The sequence below is a fragment of the Cebus imitator genome, unplaced genomic scaffold (genome assembly GCF_001604975.1).
Source record: "Cebus imitator isolate Cc_AM_T3 unplaced genomic scaffold, Cebus_imitator-1.0 Scaffold253, whole genome shotgun sequence".
Classification (NCBI taxonomy): Eukaryota; Metazoa; Chordata; class Mammalia; order Primates; family Cebidae; genus Cebus; species Cebus imitator.
The window spans coordinates 2,644,864-2,654,446 of NW_016107568.1; the positions used below are offsets into that span (position 1 = coordinate 2,644,864).

General features: G+C 43.4%; 1 protein-coding gene across 1 annotated transcript in view; it reads right to left on the bottom strand.

Moving 5' to 3' along the window:
• The window catches only part of ZDHHC5 (zinc finger DHHC-type palmitoyltransferase 5), a 33,371-nt gene that overhangs the window by 11,239 nt on the left and 12,549 nt on the right, over positions 1 to 9,583 (bottom strand). The window contains exons 3-4 of the mRNA XM_037728029.1: positions 5,212 to 5,333; positions 5,086 to 5,135 (exon numbers count right to left, since the gene is read on the bottom strand). Coding sequence (XP_037583957.1) covers positions 5,086 to 5,135; positions 5,212 to 5,333 — 172 coding nt within the window. The remainder of the gene's footprint in view (positions 1 to 5,085; positions 5,136 to 5,211; positions 5,334 to 9,583) is intronic.

Sequence of the window (9,583 nt, forward strand, 5' to 3'; positions counted from 1 at the left end):
TCTTGCTCTGTCGCCCAGGCTGGAGTGCAATGGCAGAATCTTGGCTCCCTGCAACCTCTGCCTCCCAGGTTCAAGCGATTCTCCTGTCTCAGCCTCCTGAGTAGCCAGGACTACAGGCACGCACCACCATGCCCGGCTGATTTTTTATATTGTTAGTAGACATGGGGTTTCACCATATTCCTCAGGCTGGTCTCGAACTCTTGAGCTCAGGCAACCCACCTGCCTTGGCCTCCCAAAGTGCTAGGATTACAGGCATGAGCCACCACACCCAGTGCAATTTTTATTTTTTATTAACCTAGAAAAAAAAAATACATGTGGGAAGGAAAAATTAAAATAAATGATAGTGTGGGATTAAACATTTTCAGCCCAGGCACAATGGCTCACGCCTGTAATCCCAGCACTCTGGGAAGCCGAGGAGGGCAGATCATCTGAGGTCAGGAGTTCGAAACCAGCCTGGCTAACGTGGTCAAACTAAAAATACTAAAAATACAAAAAAATTAGCTGGGTGAGGTGGCAGGCACCTCTAATCCCATCTACTCAGGCGGCTGAAGCAGGAGAAACGCTTGAAACTGGGAGGCGGAGGTTGCAGTGAGTTGAGATCACGCTACTGCACTCTAGCCTGGGCAACAAGAGCAAAACTCTCTCTCAAAAAATAATAATAAAAATTAATTTTTCAAATTTTACTGATTTCTTTACCTAGCATTTTTTCATATTTACATTGCAAGAAATGTTAAGTAAAAAACTATACAGCCAGGTACAGTGGCTCATGCCTGTAATTCCAGCACTTTGGAAGACCAAGGAGGACAGATCACTTGAGGCCAGGAGTTCAAGACCAGCCTGCCCAAAATGGCTAAACCCTGTCTCTACAAAAAAAAATTAACCAGAGGTGTTGGCACATGCCTGTAATTCCAGCTACTTGGGAGGCTGAAACAGGAAAATGGCTTGAACCCAGGAGGTGGAGGTTGCAGTGAGCCGAGGTTTATGCCACTGCACTCCATCCTGGGTAACAGAGTGAGACCCCGTCTCACAAAAACAAGCAAACAAACAAACAAACAAAACCACACACACACAAATATATGCTGCACATACATGGTATACATAAATATATACATTTTTTTAAGTCTTCAAAATATTGCAAGGATATATACCACAATATAATAGTAGTTAGCTCTCGTCTGTGAAATTATAGGTAATGTTTTGTCTTTTTTATACTTTGTACATAATGAATGTGCACTACTTATTAAAATCTTTAAATAAAAGATTTTTTCATTTGGCTGGGCACAGGATCTCATGCCTGTAATCCCAGCTCTTTGAGAAGCCGAGGCAGGTGGATCACCTTGAGGTAAGGAGCTACGGAAAAGCTTGGCCAACATGGTGAGACCCTGTCTCTACTAAAAATACAAAAATTAGCCGGGTGTGGTGGTGAGCTCTTATAATAGGAGGCTGAGGTAGAAGAATCACTTGAATCTGAAAAGCAGAGGCTGCAGTGAGCCAAGATGGCTGCCTTCCAAACCCTTCTAAACTCCAGCCCAGGCAACAGAGTGAGAATCCATCTGTAAAAATATATTTCTTTTTCTTTTAAAAAGAAAAAATTCAAATGCTATTTTTTTTTAAAAGAGGGTCTTGCTCTATCACCCAGGCTGGAGTACAGTGCTGCCAACACAGCTCACTGCAACCTTGAACTCCTGGGCTCAATTGATTCTCCAACCTCAGCCTCCCAAGTAGCTAGAACTGCAAGTGGGCGCCAGCATGCCCAGTTGTAATGTTCCTTATTTTGAAATGTCTGATCCTTCCACATCATCATATCTACCAGAAGTGATCCCTTTGATTACTTTCACAACTTATCACAGTGTATTTATTTATAGAGGTGCCTTCCCTACCTTCCTTTCTAGACTGAGCTATTTGAAAGGAATGGTCTTTTATTTTTTAAGATGGAGTTTCACTCTTGTCTCCCAGGCTGAAGTGCAAGGGCATGATCTTGGCTCACTGCAACCTCCACCTCCCGGGTTCAAGCAATTCTCCTGCCTCAGCCCCACGAGTAACTGGGATTACAGGCATGTACACCACTATGCCTGGCTAATTTTTGTATTTTTAGTAGAGAGGGGTTTCACCATGTTGGCGAGGCTGATCTTGAACTCCTGACCTTGAGTGATCTGCCCCGGCCTCCCAAAGTGCTGGGATTACAGGCATAAGCCACCACATCCAGCCAGCAATGACCTTTTTAAAAGCATCACCCCAAAAGACCATGATAGTGCCTTCCATATTACATCAATAAATATTTGATGAATGAACATTAAAGTCTCATTAAAATAGCCTTCCTTGGCTTTAGGGACACAAAGTTCCTTTCCCTCACTTAATCTTTGTAAGAGAAGTCACAAATGAAGAACAATGATGTAGGCTTTGGGAGCACAGTGAATTTTTTTTTTTTTTTTTGAGATGGAGTCTTCCTCTGTCGCCCAGGCTGGAGTGCAATGGTGCAATCTCGGCTTACTGCAACTTCCACCTCCCAAGTTCAAGCAATTCTCCTGCCTCAGCCTCCCGAATAGCTGGGATCACAGGTGCCCGCCACCATGCCCAGCTAATTTTTGTATTTTTTAGTAGACAAAGTTTGGTCAGGCTGGCCTGGAAATCCCGACCTCAGGTGATCCACATGCCTTACCCTCCCAAAGTGCTGGGATTACGGGTGTGAGCCACTGCACCTGGCCTACAATGAATTTCAGAAAAACTTCATCTCACCAGAGTTGCTAGCCCAAAACTACCTGCCTTACTCTTGAAAAATAACTTCACATTCGAGAGGAAAACTACATGTCATCAGTAACAAACTTCATCAACTTATCTTCTTTCCACCTTTTAGTCTACTGATAATGGTTCTCTCCCCTCCTATTCCAGAAAGAGCCTACTACTTCTACAAGCATAACCTTCAGATAGGCACTGGAAAGCATCTCCTTCCTCTAAAAGTCCAATTTCAATTATCACCTTTCTTCAACCTCAGCTTCTCTCCCCTCTGGTTCCATCTCTTCATGCTACCAACAAGCAAAATTCTAAAAAACTCTCTCCTTCTCCCATAAGATATTACTCCAACTTCTGCCTTCATGGCTTACTTCTTAAAAGAGTAATTTTGATACTCATTGTCTGTTTCCTCATTTCTCATTCCCTGCCTTCCAAACCCTTACAGTTTAGTAATTTAGCAGTATCTCTTCGTCATACACACATAAAACTATGTTTGTTATAATAATTTATTTCACGCTGGGCACGGTTGCTCATGCCTGTAATCCTAGCACTTTGGGAGGCTGATTCGAGTGGATCATTTGAGGCTGGGAGTTTGAGACCAGCCTGGGCAACATGGCAAAACCCCATCTCTACCAAAAATATGTATCGAAAAATCAGCCCGGTTTGGTGGCTTGCACCTGTAGTCACAGCAATTCCAGACGCTAAGGTGGATCACCTGAGCCCAGGGGGTCAAGGCTGCAGTGAGCCGTGACTGCGCCACTGCATTCCAGCCTAGGCAACAGAGAGAGACTTTAAAAAAAAAAAAAAATCAATTATTTCTTAGTTACCAAAAAAATGGGAAATTTGGGTTTCCATACTATTGGAGCTCTCTAATTTCTAATACTGCCAACCATCAGCTACTTGATGAACTTTCCTTAGTTCCCACTTGTCCCATTTCTCCTCCTACTAACTCTTACTCAATCTCTCTTCTATGGCTGTCTCTCCTCCTCTGATCATTACAAAAACGTCAGTGCTGATCAGGTCTAACCTCAGTTCTTTCATAATCTTACAGTATTTTCTCTGGACAATCTTACTCCTGTTGCTCAAATACCACATGGATGAAGATTATTAAATAAGCAAGGTATTCACTACTGACTATTCAACTGCCCACTGTGTAACTCTACCTGGCTAATTCAAGTGTATCAAGTTCAACATGTTTAAGAGTATTTATTTTGTCTTCCCTCCAGACCTGTTTGACATTCTTGTATCTCGTATTTTGGCTTATAAAAATCAGTATCTAACTTATCTCCCAGTTATGAACCTTGACATTACTCTAGACAATTCCTCCAATCTCTCTCTCTCGCCAAATAAAATCATGAAAAAAATCATGAAAAACTGTCAACTCAGCTGAATGCAGTGGCTCACACCTGTAACTCCAGCAGTTTGAGAGGCCAAGGCAGACAGATCACAAGGTCAAGAGATCGAGTCCATCTCGGCCAACATCATGAAACTCCATCTCTACTAAAAATATAAAACTCAGCTGGGCGTGGTGGTGCATGCCTGTAATCCCAGCTATTCGGGAGGCTGAGGCAGGATAATCGCTTCAACCATGGTGTCGGAGGTTGCAGTAAACTGAGATTGTACCACTGCACTCCAGCCTAGCAACAGAGTAAGACTACATCTCAAAAAAAAAAAAAAAAAAAAAATTGTTGAGTCTACTACTAAAAAATCTGTAAATCCAGCCTTGAATTCAAGTTCTCATCTGGTTTGTTTTATTGTCACAGCCTCCCAAAAGGTAGCTGTAATTCTTATAAGAATTACTTTTCTGAAAGGAATTCTGATGTTGAGTCCTCCAATTAAAGACCTCTTCCTATCCAAAGGAAAAAGTATGATCTATTTAACTTAGCATATAAAGTCCTTCACAATTTGGCTCTCTGTTTACCTCCCATCCCTCTGGTCACACCATGCATAACATCATGTAGCCCCACTAGGTTTGCCATCTCATGGCTACAAGCTTCTGCATGTGCTGCTTCCTCTGCCTAAAAATGTCCTTCCCTCCTATAGTCTACTTGGTAAAGTCCTTCCCACCTATTTTCAGCAGCACTTCCCCCAATTTATTTGGGCAAAATATGTTCTCATATTTGTTTTCAACTTTTTGTATTCTCACAGAACCTTGCTTGCTCATGCCTCCATTATAGTCTGCATCACACTGTTAAACTGTCTTAATTCACTGTGGGTATTACTGTACCTAGAAATAGCATCCAACCCATATGCTTTAAATAAATTTCTGCTGAATGAATAACCAAAACTCAAAGATTTGACCCAAAGTGAATCACAGGACTAGAAGTTATAACATATATTCCTGAAGACCCTGACCTGATTTTCATCATCAGAAAATGACAGAAGTATCCCAAAATCCCAGGACTCTTAAGGCCCAAGATCACCAAATCATTATTCTTCAAAGACAGTGTAAGGTGCTTCTAAGAAAGAAGCAGATCTTACCTCGGGGGAAAATCCCTGGGTCCATGAAGGTGGCCATGCTGAAGTTGGCCAACACAAAGAGAAACATAATTGCATTGTAGATGGGCACTGCAGGTGACACATACAGGCTTAGTCCTGGACACCTGCATAGACAATAAACAAAATGAGGTGTTGCTTCTAACATTTTGGACATAAACCATACATACAAAAATCTATAAAGATTTAGCCCCCCCTGCCTACAGATAAATCTTGTGTGGTTTACCTTTGCATCCTTAATAATTATCTTTATCTTTCCCACCAATTCAGTCTAGTTAAGTACAAGACTCAGAATCTCTCCTATTTTAACCCCTTGCACTAAGGTCTGTGTTCTTCCGATTCAGTCTTACCCTGTGGATGTTGCCACATGTTTTGAGATCTGTCATTATCCCCTTTCTAACCAGACATGAGAACTAGATACTGACTGTGTAACTGATACCAGCTACATTCCCTTCTCTGGAGCAGCCTAAGGTTTCTGGATCCCAGCCATGTCCCACTGACCTGCACATTGGCCCAAAACATGGGATACCATCTACCTCTCTAGCCCCATCTCCCCTTTGCCAGCTGACTTTGAACCACTCAAGTGCCTAAAGTTTCCTCATTGCATTGGATACACCTGAGAGTTTATTCAACTAGAGGCCAGTTCTCAAGTTGGAAATTCTTTAAAAACACACAGATGAGAATGGATATCAAGACACAGAACTAAACCCTTTGATGTCTAAAAAAGAAGCAGGAATTGGGGAGGAAATAGAGTATCAGATAAAAGTCCTCGATTTTGTAGGAAAAAGAAGTTAGCCAAACATACCCAGTATTGCACAGCATTCAACTCAAGAAACACGCTTTGTTAACATTTCTTGACCAAAAAGCAATTCTCTAGTCCAGGATTAAACTCAGTTTCTTTCAGGATACGAATCTATGTAGGAATGCTTCAAGAGCTCTTCCTTTCTCTGCTGATTTCCTGGGAGCTGGAAGTTTTGGAAGAACACGATGTGCTGCCTGCTTTGTCAGTAGTATCAAACACACTCTTCTCATCTCAGCTCTGGGAAAACTTCCCACTACCAAGACAGTGGCTAAATACTCTAATCTACTTTGTGGCTGATAACTTAATCTCCAGAATGAGGACAGCATCTGTCCTTGTCCCCTTTATCTGGACCAGTCAAAGGAAAGGAAGAGCTCACTGGAGGAAAGGAAGAGGACAGGAGAACAAGACAGCATATGATTCTGAAAAATTAATCCACAGCAGTCCTGGAGTCTGTGAAGAAAAGATACCTGCACCCACCAAAACAAAAAGCACAGCCCTGAGAATAACTCAGAGCAGTTTGGAGAAACTCAGCTCCTTAACTACATATAAGTAAACCAAAGATAAGAGACAAAACTGTCACAAAGCATCTCATAATTTTTTTGAGACAGAGTTTCACTCTTGATGCCCAGGCTAGAGTCAAATGGCACGATCTCCACTCACTGAAACCTCCACCTCATGTGATTCTCCTGCCTCAGCCTCCCAAGTAGTGGGGATTATAGGCATATGCCACAGTGCCCAACTAATTTTTGATAGAGACACGGTTTCTCTTTTTTGGTATATTTGGTATTTTGGGGTTTCTCTTATTTGGTAGAGATGGGGTTTCAATTTTTGGTACTTTTGGTAGAGACAGGGTTTCACCATGTTGGCCAGGCTGGTCTTGAACTCCTGACCTCAGGTGATCCACTGGCCTCGGCCTCCCAACGTGCTAGGATTACAGGCATGAGCCACCCTGCTGGGTCAGTATCTCACAAATCTTTACCATTACCATCTATTTATTCAAATTCCATTCAGCCATTCATTTAAAAAAGCTTTTAATATTATATGCCAAACTTTATAGATAGTAAATATCAATTAGCTGTTTGCTTCTCTTGATAGGTCAGTAAATAACTGGAAGACAAAATAATGACGTTGGAGTGAGGGCATCAATTTTAGGAACAAAACAGACCCTTAGTTACAGTTCTGTACTATCCTCAAAGAAAGCCCCCATGGAAACTTCTTCCTCTGAGTTCTTTGGTTCAGAAAAGATGTCCCCATACCTTGGCAGAGTTTGGAGAGGAATATAAGCAAAAAGGAGAGTTCCTGCACCGCCTCACCCCAAAACCTGACCTCCTATGTTCCTTAAGAGGGAGGGAGAGAAACTGAAAACCAGTCATCCAGGTCAGAGCCCCTCCCTAGTGCTAAGTTGTCACTTCAATTTCCGCCTGGGGAAGAAGAGAAAGGGTGACTCACTTGACTCCTACAGCCTGGGAAGAAAATTAGAAGGGAAAAAGAAATTAAATCTTCAGAACACTGAGGTGTCCATGATTTAAAAGTCTCATTCCTACAATTGGCCACTGTGGCCTCTTGAGCTTCTGAACGAAATATTCACCCTAGTTTCCATCCCTGAGGGAAACATTATAATGAGAATAAGAACAAGATATAAAACCTCTTGCAGGCCCATGTCAATCTTTCTGACTCCACTCTTTCTTCAGTTTTGTTTTTTGAGACAGGGTCTTGCTCTCTTGCCCAGGCTGGAGTGCAGTGGTGAGACCACAGCTCACTGCAACCTCAAACTCCTGAGCTCAAGTGATCCTCCCACCCCACCCTCCTGAGTAGCTGGGACTACAAACGCACACCACCATGCCCTACTAATTTTTTGTAGAGATGGGGCTTCACCATGTTGCCTGGGCTGGTCTCAACTCCTGAGCTCAAAATGATTTGCCCACCTCGGCCTCCCAAAATGCTGACATTACAGGCATGAGCTGCCATGCCCAGTCAGTTTCATTTTCAAGCAACACAACTCAACTCAGTTTCTTGAGGATCCTGGCAACCTACCCCTGGATAATGAACTTTACCCCTATAACCTTCTGGACATCAACCTGTTCCAGATAAGGTGGGTAATCCTGGAATGGAATTCCAGTATCTGTTGCCAAAATGAAGTCTGCCCCCACAGTGCCACAATCTAGAAATTATGCAAATCACTCAACTTCATGGGCAATATTTGCTCCTACATTCAGAGAACCACTGCTTCCAATCTTAGCACTGTAAGGGAACACCCCACAAAGGAGAGGCATGTGTGAACAGAGCCCGTTCTTGACATATCCCAAATTCTGCTTGATTTAAGGAGAGGCTTTCCGTTGCTATGGTACTTTGCCAGATTCCTAGGTGACCACCCCAAGTGGCCTGTCTGAATCTGTTGCCTTTGATGGCAGATGAGACCAGAGCTTAGAATAGGAGTTGTCAGGGCTCGTCCTCAGACTATGGCAATAATCATAAAGCTCCAGAAGCTTACGGAGTGGCCACAGCCCAGAAGGCTGGCTGACTCATTGACAGGACTACCAGACCTCACCCATCCCAGGTAGAACAGGTTCTTCTACCTACCCAATCAGCACTCCTGTTTTCAAGACCAAACAAAATTGGGAGAATGGGGCCAGGCGCAGTGGCTCACGCCTATAACCCTAGCACTTTAGGAGGCCAAGATGGGTGTATTGCCCGAGGTCACGAGTTCAAGACCAGCCTGGCCAACATGGCAAAACCCCATCGCTACTAAAAATACAAAAATTAGCAGAGCGAGGTGGTGGGAGCCTGTAATTCCAGCTACTTGGGAGGGTGAGGTAGGAGAATCACTTGAACCCCGGGGGTGGAGGTTGAAGTGAGCTGAGATTGCGCCACCTCACTCTAGCCTGGGTGTAAAAGTGAAACTTTGTCTCGGAAAAAAAAAATGAAATAAGATAAAAAAAAATAAAAAAAACAAATAAAACTGGGAAAATGGGTTCCAATATCAACACTCCTGAAACCTTGTTTCCTAGCACTCCCTAACACTTCCTATTAAAAAAAATGGTTAAGTTCTCAGAAAGACGCACAAAGTATGGGTAAAGGATCCTTGGATTAGGCTGGGCATGGTGGCTCACACCTATAATCCCAGCACTTCGGGAGGCTGAGGAAGGCGGATCACGAGGTCAGGATGTCGAGACCATACTGGCTAACATCATGAAACCCCATCTCTACTAAAAATACAAAAAATTAGCTGGGTGTAGTGGCACACACCTGTAGTCTCAGCTACTGGGGAGGCTGAAGCAGGAGAATCGCTTGAACCCAGGAGGTGGGAGTTGCATTGAGCCAAGATTACACCACTGCACTCCAGCCTGGGCAACAGAGCAAGACTCCATCTCAAAAAAAAAGAATCTTGGCCGGGCACGGTGGCTCAAGCCTGTAATCCCAGCACTGTGGGAGGCCGAGGCGGGTGGATCATGAGGTCAAGAGATCGAGACCATCCTGGTCAACATGGTGAAACCCCGTCTCTACTAAAAATACATAAAATTAGCTGGGCATGGTGGCGCGTGCCTGTAATCCCAG